Below are 17,814 nucleotides of genomic sequence, written 5' to 3'. Positions count from 1 at the left end.
TTTCGGGTCATTTGCATAGCAAAATTTGGGGATGGATATTTTAACACAGTTACGGGTTTCAGGATTTGTTAAACGTGAAATGGCTTGCAACTAGGATAGTCTCTCAATCTGCCATCTCACTTTTGCCCGAAATTCCCTAATTAAAGAGTTAGGTAATGAATTTTAGGTAATTAGTCAACACTTCCCTCGAGAGGATGTCCACCTGGCCATCGAACTCAACTGCAAAAACAACATCAGTCTTACGTGACGCACCCTGTATGTCAGACATAAGGTATTGTAGAAATGAACAAGAGGATACAGAAGGCAACTGGTGTGAGCACTATGACATCAGCGTACCGTACATACAAAAGTAACCAGGTATCATTTGCATCAAAGCCTTTGAGTGCCCCCAGAGTTCTCTGGAATTTTGTCACAAAGAGGAGTGTATAGAAATGCCATATCTGATGCAGGGACAGATCCGGACCCCCTCACTTTGGAGAGAGGGTGGGGGTGGGGGAGAAGATCCAGGCCCTTGGTTTGGAGGGGGGGGGGGGGGAGTTTCTTGGTCGGATCGTGTAGCCGAGAAGGGGAGAAAGGGAAATTCCATGTATAAATCAGGGTTGGGCACTATTTAAATACATTGTACTATTTGAAATACTATTTAAAATATAAATACATGTATTTATATATTGTATTTAAATACAGTCTGGAAAAATGTATTTATATACGAGGGGTGTTCAAGTCAAACCTGGACTTTCTGTCTCCTGAGTGTACAAATGGCTCGCGCTACTTTTTTTTAGTCATTTTCACACACGACAGGCCTCCGCGTTCACCACGTGGTGGTCCAAGGTTTGCAAAACAGAAGACACGTGCTGGACAAAATGGCCGACAACGACGTGAGCGCGCACATCGAATAGCGAATTGTCATGAAGTTTCTCGTGAATGAAGGCGTAAAGTCATCTGAAATTCACAGAAGACTTCAGGCTCAGTATGGCCACAATACGCTTAGCCGCAGCAAAGCGTTTGAGTGGTGCAAACTGTTCCGAGACGGCCGTACATCAGTGCAGGACGATCCCGGCCGGGGCGGCTCAGAGCCCAGTATCAGAGTTCCTGAGAACATCCAACTTGTGGACCGCCTGATCCTCAAGGACCGACGGATAACATGTCTCGAACCGGCTCGAAAGACGGACCTTTCTGTGGGAACGTTGAACACTATCATTCATGAACACCTCCAGTTTCGGAAAGTTAGTGCCCGTTGGGTCCCGAAGCAGCTTTCCGTGTTTGACCGGCAGAGAAGACTGGAAATCTCCCAAGAGCTAAGGTACCGTTTCGACACTGAAGGACAGCCGTTCCTTGATCGGATCACCACGTGCGATGAAACGTCGGTGCACCATTTCACTCCTGAGTCTAAACGCACATCAAAACAGTGGAAGCATCCGGGCTCGCCAGCTCCCAAGAAGTTCCGAAGCACCCCGTCTGCGGGTAGGGCCGTGGCCACGGTTTTCTGGGACAAGGCTGGCGTTGTTCATGTTGATTTTCTGCCCAGTGGTACCACCATCAATAGTGCATATTACTGCCAGGTTCTCAGGGATGTGCATAAGGCGCTGAAGGAAAAGCGTCTGGGCCTCATCACCAAAGGAGTCCTCCTCCTAGAGGACAATGCACGCCCGCATACCGCGCATCTCACGACACGCACCTTACAGGAACTTGGCTGGGAGTTGCTGCCACGTCCCCCTTACAGTCGAGACCTCGCCCCCAGCGATTTCCATCTCTTCGAGCCACTGAAGGCGTTTCTTGGAGGCCGCCACTTCAGCTGCGACGACGAGGTCAAGAATGCTGTCTGATCATGGCTGCTACGCGCCGGTAAGGATTTCTACGCTGCTGGCATCCAAGCCCTCGTGAAGCGCTAGGACAAGTGCATTAGTGCAGCTGGAGATTACGTTGAAAAATAAAACTAATTTATCCCCTGTAAGTTCATTTTACTTTTGCGAAAAATGAAAAGTCCCGGTTTGACTTGAACACCCCTCATATGCATTTAAATACTGTTTCGAGTATTTATTTGCTTAAATACATCAAATGTGCACAGATTGTGCACATTTCCAAATTTCACAGCTACATGTACTGTCGTGACAGAGGTCTTACTTGGTGGAGGTTATTCACCATGCACTAGTACACTTTTAGAAGTTTCTTTTGGGCATATGTGGATACTGCACTTGTGTCAGCAATCAAATGGCATCAATTATACTTAATTCTACCAATACCAAGCCTTTGTCTCTGAAACCTCAGAGATACTCCAGGACCAATGTCCGGATGTTATAGGACTTTCTGGACATACATATTGTTTGTCAACTCCTGTGATGAGGCTCATTTTTTTTAGTGAACCAACATCGTCTGATCAAGCAGGAGTGATAAAGTTGTCTAATTAAATCATTTAATCATTAGAATCACCATGCTGAAGGAATGCTGTTACTTCGTACTGGTTTGCTTGAAGGCTCATATAAACAGTCATTCCATCTGTCTTGATCTTAATTATTTGTTCATTCAATCTATTTAGGGTATTTAAATACTGTATTTATATTTCGTATTTAAAGGAGCATGGAAAGACACGAGAACAACTATGTCAGGAGATCTAGAAATTAGGATTACAAGTCCTGGGACACGCATTCACACAAAACCTGCGACTGGGGCGTGTAATCATGAAGTGCAAGAGAGCTTTCAATCTCGCAGGTCATAAAACCTGCTCTCCTCAGCTGCCAGTCTGCAACGTTATGTGCCTCTTATGTACTGAGGCGAGCGACTTCTTTCTTTCTTTTTGCATTCTCTTTTTGCACCGGCCTTCACACATCTCGACTGGTCACTCTCGCTAGCAGATGATTCACAGTGGCCAATGAAGAGTCCTCTGCCAACCTGACGTCACGAAACACGAGGAGCCACTAGGCGAGGTCGTCGCCACTGCGCACTTTCTTGCAAAGAAATTTTCTCAGTAAATTTGGGCTTCCCAAAGGAAATATCTTGCGTGATGGTTCCTGAAGGTAGTATGCTCATATGATGGTGTAAAAAAATACGTTCCAAATCCTTTCCATGCTCCTTTAAATACTGCACTTGCAAAGTATTTATGCCAAGTAGCATTTAAATACATATTTGAGCAAAGTATTTTGTATTTATATTTAAATATGGCAAAAATGTATTTATGCCCATCCCAGGTATAAACTGACGTTTTAGGGGGGGGGGGGGGATCGTCCAACCACCCCTCCCCTGGATCCGCCACTGGGGAGGGACGGTTTCTTTGTCGAAGTTCGCAAATGGGGAGGGAGTGGAAGGAAACAAACGTATAACCTAATTATGTTGTTGTTGTTGTTTTTCTTGGGGAGGGCAGTCCCCCACCCTGGATCCACCAGTGACCTGATGTCCTATAGAACAAAAATTTAAGGATGCCAAAACTTGCCTTCCAAATGCATTAAAAAGGGACACTATCTCTGTCCGTGTCAGCTGAAACTTCCGTGTTGCGTCTGGTTGGCCAAAATTCTTGGTGAAGAGTATTTTAAAAGCAGTCCCAAGGCCCTGTACCTGTAATCAACATCCGCAATGATGTGAACTTGGAGCGTAAGGTTCTGCAGAATGTTTCACAAAGGATACAAAACCTGTAGTTTCCCCCAGAGACGGCACTTATCACATCCGACACAGTCCATTATCCTCGAGATGTTCCGAAAATGGGTCTTGAACTCTTCCTGTCAAAGTGAATGATGTGGAGTTTATTCTACAGAAAACAAACTGTTTTTATGCAGTTTATGCATGCAATACTAGCTACAATGTGCCTGAGGTCTGCAAACCAATAAGGTTAGACTTGCTCACATCGAAAACCCAAAGCCTAGGTCTAGTGCTACTGCACTAGTAGTGAGCAAGAAATACATGCCTTGAGCTCGAAGGCCCTCTTGCCACCATTGAACATTGCACTATCATTGAAGTGGCTTGGAAATCGCCTGTCAATGAAATAAGCATAAAATATGAATTTGTACAAGTAGCTTAAATAAAATACTGCATGTAAACTTCCATAAATTCATCCCTGATGGCACCACTTATCCAACATTTGAATTAAACGGCAGGAAGACGGTGTAGCACAAGGTCAATTTTACTTGCTGAGGATGTCTGTGATCATATGCTACCCGTGGCCTATGGCAACATTTGAGCGTTTACAAATGCATACACTATGTGCAGCCAAAGAGCTTCGGCTATTTCTTTTCCCCCTCTTTGTAATGAAATTGGTCAGACCGCTAAAAAACTTCAATGCATCAGTGCTTGATGATGGGTTTCAAAACACGGGACCGCATGTTTACTTTGCTACATCCATATCTCAACTAGTATATGCAGGTTCACTACACAGATGTACTGCTATAGTTCAGAACCTTGTTGGTGTGGTTCAGGTAGACTAACAGTCTTACTATAGAATCAGAACTACTATGCTAAAAGAGAACAAAACATACTTGGCCACTTCTAACAATGCCTTAACAGCAGCCTGAACTTCTTCAGCCTCGTTGCTTGTGTAGAAAGGGTCCTGAACCAAATAGGGAGCCGCTCGAGCCAGTGCTCGTAATTCCAGTAGGTAGACAAAGTAGAGATTCCTCAGCCAAAGTGGGCCTTCTCCACGAGTTCCCTTAGGCCCAAAACGTCGCTGAAATTCCTCGGGGTTTGGACCCCAACTGCCATGGCCAAATTTTCCTGTTCAATAAGACATAAAAGGAATGTTATTTGAACACAAAAAGAGAATAGCAGTGTATACAGCTCAGTGACATGTGGATGCAAAAGATACAGATAAGTAGGAGTAGCATTGTCTTTGTTATAATGGTCGTGCACTAAAGTTTCGAAGAGGTGAAAGCATTCTCTGTGGTTGCAAGAGGCACTGAGTGGTCGCAGAGATTCAGTAGATACACTGACATGTGCATTGAGGATATTGATCGCATATTGATCGGAAGCATCATCCTTGAATAATTTTCCAGACATTTTAAAATTTCAATGGCAAGAACAACACTGGTCACAATAGTCTCAGAAATATCAAAGTGGATCTGCCTAGCAATATGGGTTCACATTTTACTGCTTTCCAGGCTAGTGATATGGCGAAACACGCAGGCATGCAGGTATCTTGGCAGTGAAGCATATGAAGAATGTAGATGATTGCAGATACAATAATTTGGGATGCATACACAACATGGTTTTCTTTAGATGTGGGAGAATTTAGAGAGAATTTAGAATTTGTTTTAGATGTGGGAGTTCTTTGGGATAATGTTGCCATGTCTCACCCCTTTACCTTCTAACTACCTGCAAATTTGGGTTGAAACATACAATGGCAATCGTTTTAAATCGCCAGAAACCTGTTTTCCTTTGCAAACAAGAATGCAGCATAATCTGAATTTGGCACTCAACAAATCTTGTAGGAAATGCAGCAATACTTGCCTAAGTACTCATCACAAATAGCTCGGTGATCCAACACCGAGCAAAGAAAATGCCTTTGCAAACTTTGCACTTCATGCAGTAAAGGCTACAATCGTCGAAGTGGACGTGTAAAAACAGATTTTACCAGGTCTCACCCTAAATCACAAGGCTCTACACGTAAGTTGTAGAAACCAAATTATGTAGCAACTTGATTAAGTGGGCTACCCTCACAGAGGACAAGTCACAATGACTTTACTGTTATGATGGGAAAGGAATAGAAGGGGTAAATAATAATAATAATAATAATAATAATTCATGGCCGTACGTTGTGAGACAACAGTGATCATGAGCGACACCACAGCGGTCGGTCTGTGGATTAATTTTTCCCACCTGAGGGTTCTTTAACGTAAGCTGAGGAAAGGGTAAATCATGCACTTTCCCAGCAATTTGTGATCTGAGGACAAAGCCATACCTGTTTCACATATCTGGGACAGTCGTTTGCACATGTAAATGGCGCTTTTCTGTTAAATCAAAACGTCTAAAAATTAGCCGATGCCTATCAATTCTGTGACATTTTGCACCGAGAGTACTGTTACAAATGCACAAACCTGAAATATTAGCACTGACATTTACTGACGCAAAAAATATATTCTATTCATAACAATTTTTTCTAGCATCAAAGTGCTTTTTCCCCCTACTTTCTAGATGAATGGCCTGTTGTAACAAATTTGCTCCAGTATGAGAATCAATCATTGTGTGCATAGTGAGAAGTTGAATGGGGGAGATATGTCTTTTAACACAGTGTGGTTGGGGAAAATTGGATCTTTTAACGCGTATATTACCTGATCTTGTAAAATGTTCAGCACAGAGGTGAATGTTGATGCTGGCGTGCAGACCTGATATGGCCCGGTAGAAAACCCGTTTTTCCAAGCACATTGCTGCAGAAAGCATTGTGTGTACACAATGAGGTCTTATCTTATCAGCTGAAGCAAAATACACAATGCTTGAGTGTACTTACTGTAGCTCACTAAAGGATAATCAAAACAGTGAGTGTGCACATAAAAACAATGTCCAAAAAGTAATAAGCACATACCCTAGTAGCACACATTGTTGCCGTGACGTTGAAGCAACATTACAAATGTTGTCCAATGTGGACCAACGTTTTGCAACATTCGTTAACGTTATTATAATGTTACCAAAAGTGGGCCAATGTTACTATCCATTTTACGATGTTCCTGCAACGTAGCAGTGCAATGCTCTCCCAATGTTGCTAGGGAACAGTGTCTGAACGTTCCTCAGTCACCTTCGAGCAACGTTACTCATCCAAGCACCTGACCGTAACATATAGTCGCACAATATTTTGCAAGACAGCTGTGAACATGTTACCTCAAACATAGCGTGAACGTGGGTAATGCCCCCTTTATAGTTTGTTCCCAGCAACGATGCTGGAGAACATTTCCACAACACTGAGACAGCGTCCCAGTAATATTTTTGCAACACAAATACAATATTGAGGCAACATTTGTGTTATGCTGCAGCAACATTAAGACAGCGTTACAGTAATATTTTTACAACACAAATACAATATTGAGGCAATATTTGTGTTATGTTGCTGAAACATTGAGACAGCCTTACAGTCATAGTTTTCCAACAAAAATACAATATTAAGGCAACATTTGTGTTATGCTGCCGCAACATTGAGACAGCGTTACAGTAATATTTTTCCAACACAAATACAACATTGAGGCAACATTTGTGTTACGTTGCTGCAACATTGAGATACCGTTACAGCTATATTTTTCCAACCAAAAATACAATATTAAGGCAACCTTTGTGTTACGTTGCTACAACATTGAGACAGGATTACAGCCATATTTCTCCGACACAAATACAATATCGAGGAAACATTTGTGTTCCCTTTCTGCAACGTAGAGACAGCGTTAGACATATTTCTCCAACACAAATACAATGTGGAGGCAATATTTGCGTTCTATTTCTGCAACACTGAGACAGCATTACAGCTACATTAGTTCAGTGCAAATGCAATACGAAGGCAACATTTGTCTTATGTTTCTGCAATGTAGAAACAGCATTACACCTATATTTCTCCAACACAAATACAATGTGGAAGCAACATTTGCATTGTATTTTTGCAACATTTAGACAGCATTACAGCGATGTTTCTTGGAAAAGAAATACGACGTTTCAGGCATCATATTCGTAATGTGTCCAGGTTTTGTGAGGGGGCCTCGTCCATTCCTCTCAGTTAGTATCCCATGTAGTACAAGTCTGACTTAAAAACATGGTATTCGACAGGAAGGGATGTCAGCAATGTTGTTTGGTATAGTTGACTTGTTATAGATACATGGGGTAATTGCAAGTATGCATCATCGTCACCGTTACAAATGTTTTACGTCCCACCACACCTAATGAAAGTACCCCAACAGTTTGTGTTTCAGTATATGCTCCATCCAGTGGGACGCCCAAGCGGTTTCCCCAGCAGAGACTACCTCCATAGGTAGCTCTCCTGCTTGATGGCAATACGGGTTTCCCCCAACCCCAGTCAGGCGGGAGGGGCACGGCACTTATGTAGTCACGCATTGAAAAATGTGTACATACGTTGTAGCAATGTTGTTGCAGTGTTGTGTACACGTTGCTCGGGTGTTAGAAATGAATGTTGCAAATGAAGTTAAAGTCGTGGACACTGGTGACGTTTGGGCAATGTTGCAGTATGATATTGATGAAATGTTGCCATACCATTGTTCTAAGTTCAACAAATATGGATGCAACGCTTTAGAATGTTGCATGAACGTTGCATAACTGTTGCGTTGTGTTAAAGAAATATGGCTGTAACACTGTTATAATGCAACGAAAACATTACCCAAATGTTGCAACAGCATTGTGTGTGCATTGAAGAACATTGCTGTAACAGTGTCACAATATTGTGGAAACGTGCCAGAAACGTTGCCTCAGTATTCCATTTGCGTTGGGGAAACATGGTTTTAGTGCTGTCAGAATGCTGCAGAAATGTTTTCTCGCAACGTTGCTGCAACCGATTTTCAAAAGGACATTAGCCACGTTTCTGCAACGTTTGAGTAAAACATTACCACAACGTTCTGGACACAAATTGTGCTAATGAGAACAAAAGAAAAAAAGGAAGCTAGAACAGGCTCTGCATACTTCTAAGCAATCAAATTGCACAGATTTATGTTTTTACGTGCTTTCTGAATGCTCTTATACGTGTACACCCGAAGCTAGTTTAAGAATAATTGAAGTTAGTTTATGATCAATATCAACACAAAAGAAGTACATGCAAAGAAACAGATAACTACTGAACAAAGATTAGAATCAATCAATCAAGAGTAACATACCATTGAGATTTTTGGATGTTGTGTACGGACCATAGCCTATATTGGGCCTAAACGCAAAACAAATTTCATGATGAAAAACGCGGCATGTCGGCAACAAACATCTCATTCTTTTTTTCAAATCAAACTGAATACAAGTAGCAAAGGCAATTGAAAGGGTTTCAAAACGTTAATTTGCATAGCTCTAGACAGCTATGCATGGCTATACAAAAAGCCAAAATGAAAAATATATATGAAAACACGAAGGATATATCAACAATTGAGTGGGTAGACGCCGCAATAAAGCAAGTCACAGAACTCCAAACCAAAAATAAAAGTGTTTTGAAAGCGTTAAAATCCTGGTGCTATATGCTGTTTGTCTGGGACAGTGACAACAGGTGTTACTGAAATAGAGACCTGTTCCATTTGGGATAATCACTGAATTCTATGGGCCTTCTCATGTGTGTCCTCATTTAAACACTTTTGACACGATACCTAAACATACAGCCAATTTTTTTATCTACAGCATGTCTCTTCAGAAAATTTTCCATTGTAATCATTCGTGTGCAGTTTGAGTTCGTTTTATGAGTAGCATGCAGGGTGGTACAAAAGTGCAGATGTTTTACATATGTAGATGAGATTTCCTCTGCTACCATTCATATAAAGTGCCAGGGTAGCACCCTGCCCTGTAAATTCTTGGGACTTGAAATCTGCAATTGTTGTGCATGTGAGGGCTTTAACGACTTTTATGTTGGGAATCATTCTGACTGTTCCTTATAGACCTACTGAAGGAAAGGTGGGTGACAGTGTGGTGTCCTACTACAAATCTACCTGTCTGACACACTTTTGCCTCACAAAGGCAATACAGTGCAGGAATTCCCTGCATAACAATATGTACTACGTTTGCAAACTCTTCACTGAGTAAGAGATTGTAACACAAGGTGATTGCACTGCAAGTGCTTTTGCTGCAGTTGTCCAGTCATGTACGCAGGAAGCCGCATGAGAGAGAGAGAGAGATCATGGTTTTAATGGCACAAAGGCAACAAGGCACAAGCCGCATGAAAGCAAGTCATCTTGCCTCGTTGTAGCACCTGCCCACTCAATTGTTTACACACATGCACGTAAGTCCACATGCACACATAAGTGCACATAAAATGTGTGGTGTGTACATGTGTTCCACACCTATTCTTGATCTGCTCTTACAGGCAAACGAGTGACATAGCAATTAAAGAACCTATGTACTGCAGCAAACGTGATAACGAATATCAGAAACAAACATGCATATGTGTGAATGTTTGCACGATGTATTTGCAAGGCTTGCAAGCAGCAACTTACACACCAAATGTCGTACAGTACCTCCTGCAAAGATTCAAAGCAAGACCAAGCAAGATGATGTGACAAATGTTGTAAAACTGGGATGATAGCAACATTAGAAGATCATGGACCTTATTCAAACAAGGACATAGGACACAGATATGCAAACATGAAAAAAAAAAAAAAGAGAGAAAGAAGTAATCAATGTAACACACATTAAAGATAGCTAGGGGCACTAAACAGCTATACAAGTGCATCTTTTTTTGTGCACCATGCTACATTGCCAACGGTGAAAGTTTTGCAAAAATTATTGGCACAAAAGGTACATAATGCCTCCATACTGACATGTTGAGATACCCTGCCGACAATAGCCACATGCCACTTTGACGTCGCACCGCGTCAACCGGAAATATTATTGGACGCTAATGCATTAATTAGTTGCAGTACCCGGAAGTGACGTAAATTATTTTCATCTTTCCGCTCGAAAACTCAAAGATAGCACGTCCAAACCATCCTGAAGGTCCGCAATGTTCCATTTCATGTGAACACTATTTCATTTTATTTATTTATTTGCCTATAAAAGGCTTTATGGCCTTCTTAATCGTGCAAAACATAAAAACAGTCACAGACACTGCAAAACATGATAATTATCGCAAACAGGTTAAAAGCATTTTAATTTTGCAATGCTGCAAACAAAAAGTTCTATGTCGGTGACACTGTAATAGTGTTATTGGATTAAGGGAATTCACTCCAGTTACTTCGAACACTCGAGAACATCATAACTGCCTAGCAGGTGCATTGAAACAAATTGCATGGGTCAGGCATTCGGAATTCACAACACCACGCACACATTTGTAAAGAAAGAAGAAATCACGAGTTGTACGTCTAAAATCTAAAAATTTCACAGCGATCTTCAGAATTCTTATTTAGAATTCTGAATTCTTTTATATTCATAGTAGAACCACCTGCCTAAATTCCTGTGATAATATATTCAAATAAATCTATGCCATACTCTCTCAATTTTGGATGTGAGAACCACACTGATCCTGTTCCAAGCAACAGAGCAATATTCCAGTTGTGGGACAACAAGAGAAACTATGTCTTCAACAGGTCATTGTGATGTTCCCACAACCGGTACTCCTCGCGCCGCAGCTTGTCTCAATAGGGCCCGTTATTGGCTAGGAGTTCGAAATGTCCTCGATCTACAGTGTCTGGAATGTAGCACTGTGCGCTACATGTCAGTACATCGTGATGTATATTGGTTCCAAGAAGAAGGAGACAGTTATGTGAATTATGCTTCTTGAGTGGCATTGTTTCATGGTAAATACGCTCAGTAGAACTAAAGGAATTACATATTTGGATATTGTGATCGAGCCACGTTTTATGGAGCATGACAAGTGGAGATTGTTCGGCCAGCAGCTTAGTGCCCCCCACAAAAGCAAGTCACACTTGTGAAAATGAACATCACTCAGGATGCAGAGTAGCCCCATAGTGCAGTAAAACACACTTGGATAATCAGATAATCAGACTACAGTGCTACACATGCTCATGCATGAAACATGTACAGTATATTCAAATCATGTACCTTCATGCAGCAAGCAAACCACAACCAGCGCAAAACCACATATACGCCTTTTGTACATACCTGCACAATAGTAGCTTGTGTGAGTGAGTATAAATAAAAACATACAACAAAGTATGCATGCAACTAAAGGGTAAATGAACAGTATTCACAAACCTTTGTTCTGCAAAACTTCAAATATTATCATGGCCTCAAATATTAATCATGGTCAGAAACAGTAATCATAACAAGAAATAAATTAAAGGGGCTGCCGCTGAGACAGGTCATCCCACGTTATCCCAGATAAACGTAAAAGACAGTTCTTTGCATGTGAACCTGCATTGAAAGTTTCAAAGCGAAGAGGGCAATAGAAGCGGAGAAAATGGGTACCGCGAATACCGAAACTGAGGCAGCTCTGACATCACAGAGCTCGTCGACGCCAGTAGTCACGTGCTTACAGCTGCCAATGGGAATGGACGCAGCTCTGAGCTCTGTGATGTCTGTGCTTTGTTCAGGAGTCTCGCTAAGTACGACATGCAGAAGAATAATTCTTTTTTCCTCAGTATTCTGGTGTGCAGTACAATGCGTCCATGATGTAATGAATCACATCTATGAAAGTGTCCCAACCCCTGTAACTCAATATGAACACTAATTAATCAATGGACCAAGGACGAGGATACTGCCGTTTCCGAGTATGTACAAAACAAAAACAAAAAAACAGACTCACTTAAAGCAATTCTCTTCATAAATACTCCTCCAAATTCTGTGTGCAGACACACCACTGTACCCTGTGTAGCGCTCTGGATTCAGGCTTAAGTCCACGTATTTCAAATCTGAAGACTTCTCATCTGGAATTCAAATGATGCAACAATCATTGTTAGCTGCTCAGGAGGTTTTATGTTTGTTTCAGCCTTTTACAACTTTGCACAATATATTTATTACCAGCAGGTTCGATACATGCTACACTGCATGATACCATTTGCCCTAGCCTTCATTGCTGAATTTTTGTTATAGTAGATGCTGCAACTTTCAAATCGTGCAAAAACCATTGTGTCCACTACTCGAGTTCAACATAGGTATCAGGCAACCCGTCTACCCAAGAATAGTGCACATACTCCTTTATGTTATGGCTACACATATTTCTTGTGATGTTTGGGCAAAGACTTGAATGCTCATGAGATTTTGATATATGAACACACTACAACAGCCATAACTAACGTTTTATCATCTTCATGGAAGCATTCCCGATCAAGAACTAACTTGTGTTGCGGTGGCAACACCAGTTACCACATCTGCGAAGCGCTCGTGCAGATAGGGGGTTTCGGATCAGATCTGTGTGCCTGGTGCTTCGTCTGGCATACATTTTTCATTGTAAATCTTTTTATCTCAGCTTGCTCACCACCCCACATAGAAGTAAATCTTGTGTTGAGTAAGATCAACACTGCTGTTGTAAGAACGCAGACCTTGTGCTACGACACACTGAAACACGTAGCAGATCTTATTCTCACACGTGTGTGGTGACATGCTCAGTTGCTTTCTATCAAATGATCACAGACACACCGCAGGCAAAGTTACTTCAAAGAAATACAACTAAAGCAAAGGCTATTGCATTTTTTTTTTTTTGCAATCCCCTGAATTTCATTGGAAAGGAGTACAGTGCCGGACAACACTTTACGGAATGCCAAGCGCTGTATTTTCTCCTCGGTGCGACACCCTAGCAGCGAGCGGAAGCGAACTTGTTCACTTGTTCAGAGGGGGAGCAAAGGAATGTGCCAGTATAGCGACACCTAGCCAAACACTTTGTGAGCACATTCAAGTGATACCGAAACTACTGAGTGTGTTGCAACCAGCGCACCCACTCACCCCTTCTGAACGAGTGAACGAGCCTGCTTCCGCAGGCCACTAGGGTGTCGCGCCTAGGAGAAAATACACCGCTCGTGTGTTCCATAATCTTTTGTCCAGCACTGTACAAGGTGTCTGTAACAATTTATGTTAAGATGCTCGCAATAATTAAAACTTTAATTTCTCTAATTCATCTGATTCATGATGCAGAAAATCCCCTACCACGCACTACTAACATCCTAAATACCAATTGTCTCCATGAAACATGAGGCGCTTTTCTCAAAACAAAAGGCCACCTGCATCTTATGTACAAATGCGTGAACTGGAAATGAAACTTTCGTCAAAACGTTCATATATTTTTTTCCTGTAAGAAAGTAACTTCCAGGGTGTTAAATGCACACCAAAGACATGTCTTTATATTTCCTCACACAAACATATATTTCCTCATCTCACAATCGTGAATTCTGCTCAATGTCCACTGCAACATAGTCGCCAGCCCCACAATCAGGCTACCATGCAACATGTGATACTAAAGAGTAAAATTATTCAGGCATGATGGACAAGTCACTGCCACAGACTATGATTAAACACATCTGGGTGTTCGCTATGAATTGGCTGACACCTTCTTGGTACACACCAAGGTTAAGTGTAAGCTCAGCATTTCACTGCATTGAGTGATGATTCAGCTTGTTTGTTGCCACACCGAAATTTCTGTAATGGGCGGTCACATTTGCTCACTTGGGACAGAGTGTGTTGACATTATCAGTAAGAGTGGCCACATGATAATGCCTGTAGTATGCTAGTGGAATAGAAAGGTGCCACTATAGAGCCGGTAGCTGTCAGTTTTGCCACAGATTCCCATCTCACTTTCACTATTTTTGCTTTTTAACACAAAACAAAACAATACATATTTCATTGCAAGATTCAAGACTGAAGTTGTTTACCATCCATTTCACAGAAGTTGTCTTGCAAGTCATCATGCCTCTGCCATCGCTCAAACTCCTCATAGTCTTCATCACTAGAAAACAAGGCATAGTACAGTGAAGGCAAAACGAAACAGGCTACGTGAGACAATGTTCATGATAAAAGCACTAAAGACACACAAAGACAAGAACCATGACACAACACCACTCCACTGAAGTGCTGTGTCGTGGTCCTTGTCTCTCCACATTCTTATAGATAATCCTTAGGAAGCACTCCTGTGTTAGAAATGCCACACACAGTACTTCCAAAACACAACCATATTTTGCAGAGAGAGAAAGCTTCAGAGATATAACTGTAAAAATAACAGGGCAGCTCATAATAAATTTCAAAATAAAAGTTTACCCCAATATAGGTACGTACATATGTACTTCAGATCCCTGTGGCATAGCAGACAACTGCACCGTTGTCTGCTGCTAACTACATCCAATCCCTGGTGCAGAAGGGATTGGAAGTTCAATATGTTCTGAACCAAGAGAAGCTTAATTATCCTATGTGTTTACTTATTTCTGGCTCACTGGATTTGAGCTGAAGCTACATGTTTTGAAAGCAACAGTTTGCTTAATGTTGCTTCCTGCTAGACGGATGCCGAAGTCTGACCTATGTACAACAGACAGCTAATAAATTATTAGTGCTACTAGCACTGACAAAGCACATAATAAAATACAATTCTTACCATCAGGGTACACTGTCATTAAAGAGGCACTAAACACATACACTAGGTGTACTTATTTTAACTCATTGTGATACATTGCCGGAGGTGAATGCTTTAAAAAATCGTTCATAAAAAGTAAGTAATGGTCCCAAATTGACCGAATATTCACTGCACCTTTTCGCATTCAGGCCCAGCCTGTGATGCCCTGCCAGCAATAGCTACACGTTTTGACGTCAACCAGTCAAAATGTGGGACGCTTATTGATTTTGTTGTAATATCGAGAAGTGAGGTAAATTCTAAACACCTTTCCACTTGTCACCCCCAAGATAGCCAGTTCAAACACTACCAAAAGTCTGCACTGTTCCATTTGATGGGCGCACAATGTTTTGAGCGCTGTATTGCTCCGGGAGGTCACCGCAATGTTCCCGTGCGGCTTCTTGCAAACAGTTCCCTCACGAGCCGCAGCTTGTGTCAACAGGGCCCATCATTGGCAAGGAGCGCGAAATGTCAACCATCTCCAGCGCCTGGAATGCGGCGTTGCTATACGTAGGAATGTTGTGACATAGCTACGTTCCAAGGATGATGAAGAGACTCGCTCAAATTATGCTCTTTGAATGGCATTGTTTCATGAAAAATATGCTCGCCAGAAGTAAAGGAATTATTTCTTTATATATCATGGGCCACGTTCTCTCATGAAGCATGATAACTGGATAATGTTCGGCAAGCTGTTTAGTGCCCCTTTAAAGTGTTTTAATGGGTTTTATACACAGCAGTATAGGTATTACATACAATAAAACCGAGTCGTTTATGGACAATATGTGAAATCGTGAAGCCCTCAGTGTTGTACACAGCATCATCATATACTACTATGCATTTATGGGGAGCTTCCTTCTGTTCCCTTCTTGGTCAAGGTCTGGTCCCTATCCATTATATATGCCGACCCTTTCACTACAGCATGAGTTGAGTTTCAGTTCTTACCTAATAGTGTTGTTGACAGCGCCCAAGCCATCATGATTCTCATCGCAAGAGTTTCCCTCTTGAGCAGTTCTACTGTACTGTGAAAATAGAAACAGGTGATATAGTACGCTTGCCATATGTCCATTTTTCTTGCATATACATGGACATTATTGCCCTATTTCTCTGTAGCGATGTTGATCATTGTTAAGGCCCCTAGTTTTCTGCTGCGGAAAATTCAAAATTATGCGGCTTGTAAATTCCACGATTTTCCGCGACAAGGAGTCAATGGCACCTTGGAATGGGAAACACTTAATTTTCTTGGATAATGTGGGAACAAAATATTTGATAAAATTACAGATTCAAAGCACTGTTGTGGCTCAGCATTACATACATGATATCTTCGCCTGTCTGTCGCCTGCAATCATTTTATACTTGCTGAAAGATCTTTCAGTATCTACAGAGTTTATAGGAACTTTATAAGAAGGAGTTTACAATGCATGCCCCGGGGAAGTTACATCTTTAGGACATCCTTTTTTGCTCCTGGGCTGTAGGCATTGTTTAAGAGTATTAACTTTTTAAAGGCAACCTCCCAGACATCAAATCAAAATCCCCCGTGCCACCGTCAAACTGCACACGGGAGGGACACCACCCCTTCCTCAGGTGAAGTATGCACAATAAAGTTGGGCTAACGTGATCTTAAGCTAAACTACAATCTGTCTATATTGGTCCTGCACCATGGGCAATTTCGTAAAGCAGGCTTCACCTCATGCAGGAAAGCGTTAGGTGAAGCCCGCTTTCGGGAGGTGTCGTTCATATTCGGCGATAGTGGAATATTCGGAAACCCGAATATTGGGTATTCGATTCGCGATTCGAATACTTACAGTGATTAATATTCTATTCGAATTCGAGAACTCGAGTATGCGCACAACCCTAAAAACAAGGGACTCCGTGAAATTCCGTGCCAAACGAAGGATTCCCGGGGGTCTAATCATCGTACAGTGTGATAAAGGAGACTTGCAAAGCATATGCATCCGGAAAGGCTGTTGTTAGCTTCTCCAGTGTGCTCAGACCAATTGTAAGTAATAAAAGCTACCGGTACACAGCCTTTGCTCATTATTCTTACATAGGTGAGCCATCTTTTCATGGGACACAGAAAAACTTGTGTAACTAGTCAATGAGCTACAGGAAATTTTCACTGCACAAATCTTGTGACACAAGACATAACGTCTCCACTGTCAAATTAATTTGTCTAGCACATTTCTTTGCGGGGGATAAAATTGTTTGGAACATATGCCAATTTCTTAAAACTTTCCTACAATTTCCCTGACAGGAATATTCAGAATGTAAATATTGTTACTTTCTGATCAGGCAAACTAGAAAGACATGAGAGAACTGATGTTCTGAGGCTGAAACAACATAGAAGGGACAATCACATACAAGGCCTCAAGTTGCCTAAGAACTATGAAAGATGAAAGTCACTGAAAAGGTTAGCCAGCTGTAGGACTCGAACCCACATCTTCTGGATTGCCGCTTGCGTCGTTCCCTGTCGTATGAATGTGTGCATGAGTGTGCAAAAATGTAAGAGTGAAAGGAGGATGAGTGAGAGAGAGTGACTGGTTTGTCCCTTCAGATGACGCACCCTGGAAGTCGCTGAGAAGGCGTGTTAGCTTAGCTCAATTGGTAGAGCCCTGGACCGGCAATCCAGAAGATGTGGGTTCGAGTCCTACAGCTACCTAACCTTTTCAGTGACT

At 41.8% G+C, this 17,814-nt stretch overlaps 1 protein-coding gene across 4 annotated transcripts in view; it reads right to left on the bottom strand.

Annotated features, from left to right (window-relative positions):
• The window catches only part of LOC135396648 (ero1-like protein), a 41,664-nt gene that overhangs the window by 1,403 nt on the left and 22,447 nt on the right, over positions 1-17,814 (bottom strand). For 2 of the 4 annotated variants that reach the window (XM_064627737.1, XM_064627735.1), the window contains exons 5-12: positions 16,085-16,161; positions 14,415-14,488; positions 12,356-12,476; positions 10,089-10,112; positions 8,778-8,824; positions 6,249-6,344; positions 4,461-4,695; positions 3,845-3,959 (exon numbers count right to left, since the gene is read on the bottom strand). In XM_064627737.1, the coding sequence (XP_064483807.1) occupies positions 3,860-3,959; positions 4,461-4,695; positions 6,249-6,344; positions 8,778-8,824; positions 10,089-10,112; positions 12,356-12,476; positions 14,415-14,488; positions 16,085-16,161 (774 nt within the window). In that variant the 3' untranslated portion in view covers positions 3,845-3,859. Of the gene's footprint in view, positions 1-3,424; positions 3,547-3,620; positions 3,708-3,844; positions 3,960-4,460; positions 4,696-6,248; positions 6,345-8,777; positions 8,825-10,088; positions 10,113-12,355; positions 12,477-14,414; positions 14,489-16,084; positions 16,162-17,814 lie in introns of those variants that run through there. The other 2 variants (XM_064627738.1, XM_064627736.1) reach the window with 2 other exon arrangements.

The sequence above is a fragment of the Ornithodoros turicata genome, chromosome 6 (assembly GCF_037126465.1).
Source record: "Ornithodoros turicata isolate Travis chromosome 6, ASM3712646v1, whole genome shotgun sequence".
Taxonomy (NCBI): Eukaryota; Metazoa; Arthropoda; class Arachnida; order Ixodida; family Argasidae; genus Ornithodoros; species Ornithodoros turicata.
Note: the sequence above shows the minus strand (reverse complement) of the source record. Positions and strands in the feature narration are given on the sequence as shown.